Source organism: Staurois parvus, unplaced genomic scaffold (genome assembly GCF_062004578.1).
Source record: "Staurois parvus isolate SC_StPar_1 unplaced genomic scaffold, SC_StPar_1.0 ptg000154l, whole genome shotgun sequence".
Lineage (NCBI taxonomy): Eukaryota > Metazoa > Chordata > Amphibia > Anura > Ranidae > Staurois > Staurois parvus.
Window position 1 is genome coordinate 19,758,924 of NW_028317950.1, and position 3,344 is coordinate 19,762,267.

Here is a 3,344-nt window from a genome sequence, read left to right on the forward strand (position 1 = left end):
TTTGCCAAAACCATCACAGTTGTCCTTCCCTTTAAGACCACCAAAGGGGAGCAAGTTGAAAACATGGGTTAGTTTCAAAACAATCATTATTGTCGTTAACTCCACATAAATTGAGATGGTCATTATGCTAACATGGGTGGTTAAGGGAGGCCTTAAAGTTATACAGGATGTCTTTCCCTGACAGCTGTGGGTGAATGGAGAGGGTGGGAAGTGAAGGTAATGTAAATATAAGCTGCCCAGTAGAGTAGATCTTTCACATTTTTCAGAGGGCATTTGACATGCAGTAAGGAGGCATTATATTGCCTCCTTACTGCCTGATTTAACTCTGTAATACTGCACTACTGCACTGCAATAGTGTGTATTGCACACCATTGTGGTGCAGCCCCTTTGAACTCAATAGGTTAGTTTGACAGTACTGCTTGTACAACGCTGCAGCCCAAGAGACATGTCTGCTAAGCCAAGCATTGCAGTCACGGCATGTGGACAGGTCTGACTAGCTGTATTGTGACAGATGGGTGGGCATTGACGGTAAAACTGCTGCTCAGTCGCCTGTTTTACTGCCCCCTCCTGGTCCTCTATCTGAAAGAATCCTTCAAGTGAACATGTTTCTTTGTCCTACATAAGCAAAGCATAAGTTCCTTTTAACAATTACATAGTGAAGCCCTCCAAGAACATAGGATTATACCAGGTGTGACACAAAATACTGGAAATAATAGCAATAGGCAATAATCAGTTTCCTCCATAGATACATTTTCACTTTTTTTCACAAAAAAGGTGAATTAGTTTACTGGTCTTTAACAGTGATGCCTTCACCTCTTGGTTCCTTAAAGTGTAGATCAGTGGGTTTAACATGGGTGTCACCACACTGTAGAAGAGAGCCAGGAACCGATCAGTATGTAAAGAGTACAATGACCGAGGTCGAAGGTACATGAAGGAAGCAGTACCATAGAAGAGTGTCACTGAAGTCAGGTGGGACACACAGGTAGAATAGGCTTTTCTGTGGCTATCTACTGATTTCATTCTCAGTAATGTTGAAATAATCTGGGTGTAAGATCCAAGAATGAGCAAAAATGGGGTCAGAAGGATGGCCACACATGCGCTAAAAATTGCAACTTCATTTAGGTATGTCTCAGTGCATGCTAGCTTCAGGACTGGAGGTATGTCACAAAAGAAGTGGTCAATGACATTTGGGCCACAAAATGTCAGGCTGAAGATAAAAGCTGTCTGACCCAAGGAGAGAAAAAGCCCAGATGACCATGAAAAAGCTGCCAGGTGGAAGCACCTCTGAACACTCATAACCAAGCTATAATAAAGAGGTCGGCAGATGGCTGTGAAACGGTCTAGTGCCATAACGGCCAGAAGAAGACACTCTGTGGCCCCCATTGCTAGAAAAAAGAACATCTGAACTGCACAACATAAAAAAGGTATTGTTTTATCCTCGGATAACAGGTTGGTAAGAATTTTTGGCATAGTAACAGATGAGTAGACTATCTCGAGGATGGACAGGTTACAAAGAAAGAAATACATAGGAGAATGAAGACCTGGATCGGAGCGTAGTATGTAAACAACTGCTCCATTGCCCATTAGAGTGGCCAGGTAAATGAAGAGGAAGAGCAGGAAGAATGGAAGGTAAACATCAGTAAAAGCTGAGAAACCAAGGATGATAAATTCAGTTACTGTGGTTTGGTTCATCTTCGACGTCAATCATCAGTTTTCATCCTGCTGGTCAAATAGCAAAAGCTCAGACTCAATTTTACAAACTCACAATGAACTGTATGTAGGGAACTAGGTGCACTTACTATTGATAGCAGTTGTTGCCATTATGTCATATTACCTTACTAGCTATATAATGCGTTGTTTGGGAAATAAACCTTTGCTGATGTAAGCTCACATTGAAGGAAACAATCTATACCAACCAACCATAACTAGCAGTTGTTAGTCCTATTCAACTAGATTTGTTCTGTAATATTGAAGATGTTTTGTAGACAGTCCAGGCCATTTCTTCAGTTCTAATGAGTATCAGGAATATGTCTTTAACCTTACCAAGCAAGTCCGGTTGAAAGTCACTATCTACTACTTGCTATACTATGACCTGGATAAATGAGAATCTTCACAGATACCAGTAAACCATGTTGTAAATCTGGTTGACCTACAACAGTACCTAAGTATGCATGTGGTTATCTTGAGAAATTTCCTCAGCCGCAAAAATGTTAAAGATAAGAATATATGGATCTTTAAAATTGATCTTTAAATTGCAAGCCCAAGTTAGAAAAATAACCTGCTTTTTGAGATATACCATGACATAACTTTGCCAGAAATGAAGGCTATGTGAATGAGTATTTCTTCTATGATCCCATGATGATTCCCAGGATTTAAATATTGCATACCTCCAGCATCCCTCTAGATATACGGCACTTTTTGGTTCAAAGCTTTACATAAGGTTTTGTCTAAAGCAGTGAGCTCATTACAGAAGAGGGCAATTCCAGATTTGCAAGGAAGAGAAATGTATTTAATTACTTTTGAGAGTATTAGAAAATCAGAAAAATGGCTGCAGAATGACATGTAAACATAATTTTTTTAAATAATTTTAAATTGCAGATCGTTTTGTGTATCAAGTATATATATATATATATATATATATATATATATATATATATATATGTGTGTGTGTGTGTGTTATGTCAGGTTTTTTTTTTTTTCAAACCGTAAATATACTTTAAGATTTTGCCATGCGCAAATATGATTTTAAAAGCGTCATAGTTAACCGTATAACTTGCCTATACAGCCGTTATAGACATTTTCCAGATCTTAAAATGTCAAGTAGTTCTGCCACATATGTGCCTGTTTTGCCACACTGTCATATGACTACAGCAGTACACATTTGAATTTATTATGTCTTTTGAAAATAATGGGTCACCCTAACATACCTGCTCCATCTGCCCCACCTCATCATAAAACCCTTGCACACAGCAAGTTATATTCTCTAAATGCTTGCTTTGTTCATTTGGGCAAAGCAAATCCAAGGAAATAGTTGTCATACCTTTCGTTTAATATATGTAGTGCTTACTCGAAAGGAGCTGCTGCTTCTTTTCAGGTCCCCTGTTCCCAAAGCTGAGGACTCTGTAAGCATCACCATGCTCTGGCACACCCAGGCTAAAGGGATGGTATTTATTATGACAATGTACTGTGATTTGTAGAGATTAGATTCAATATGGTAGATGCATTATAGTAAGATATGTCAGTCCAAACTTTCAGTTTGAAGGCCTAGTAGCCAATTTTTGTCAATAAGGAAAGCAAATTCTTTACACAACAGTTGCCTGTGCAGCGGAAATCAGCTTCTCATA

General features: G+C 38.8%; 1 protein-coding gene across 1 annotated transcript; it reads right to left on the reverse strand.

Annotated features, from left to right (window-relative positions):
- Window positions 1-753: 753 nt before the first annotated feature.
- Window positions 754-1,810, reverse strand: LOC149463598 (olfactory receptor 10C1-like). Its single transcript, XM_089675324.1, has one exon. It carries the CDS (start codon window positions 1,690-1,692, stop codon window positions 754-756), a length of 939 nt encoding a protein of 312 aa, XP_089531450.1. The 5' UTR covers window positions 1,693-1,810.
- Window positions 1,811-3,344: the final 1,534 nt, after the last annotated feature.

Coding starts and splice junctions, on each gene's coding strand:
- LOC149463598 (XM_089675324.1), bottom strand. CDS start 1,692: ATGAACCAAACCACAGTAACTGAATTTATCATCCTTGGTTTCTCAGCT.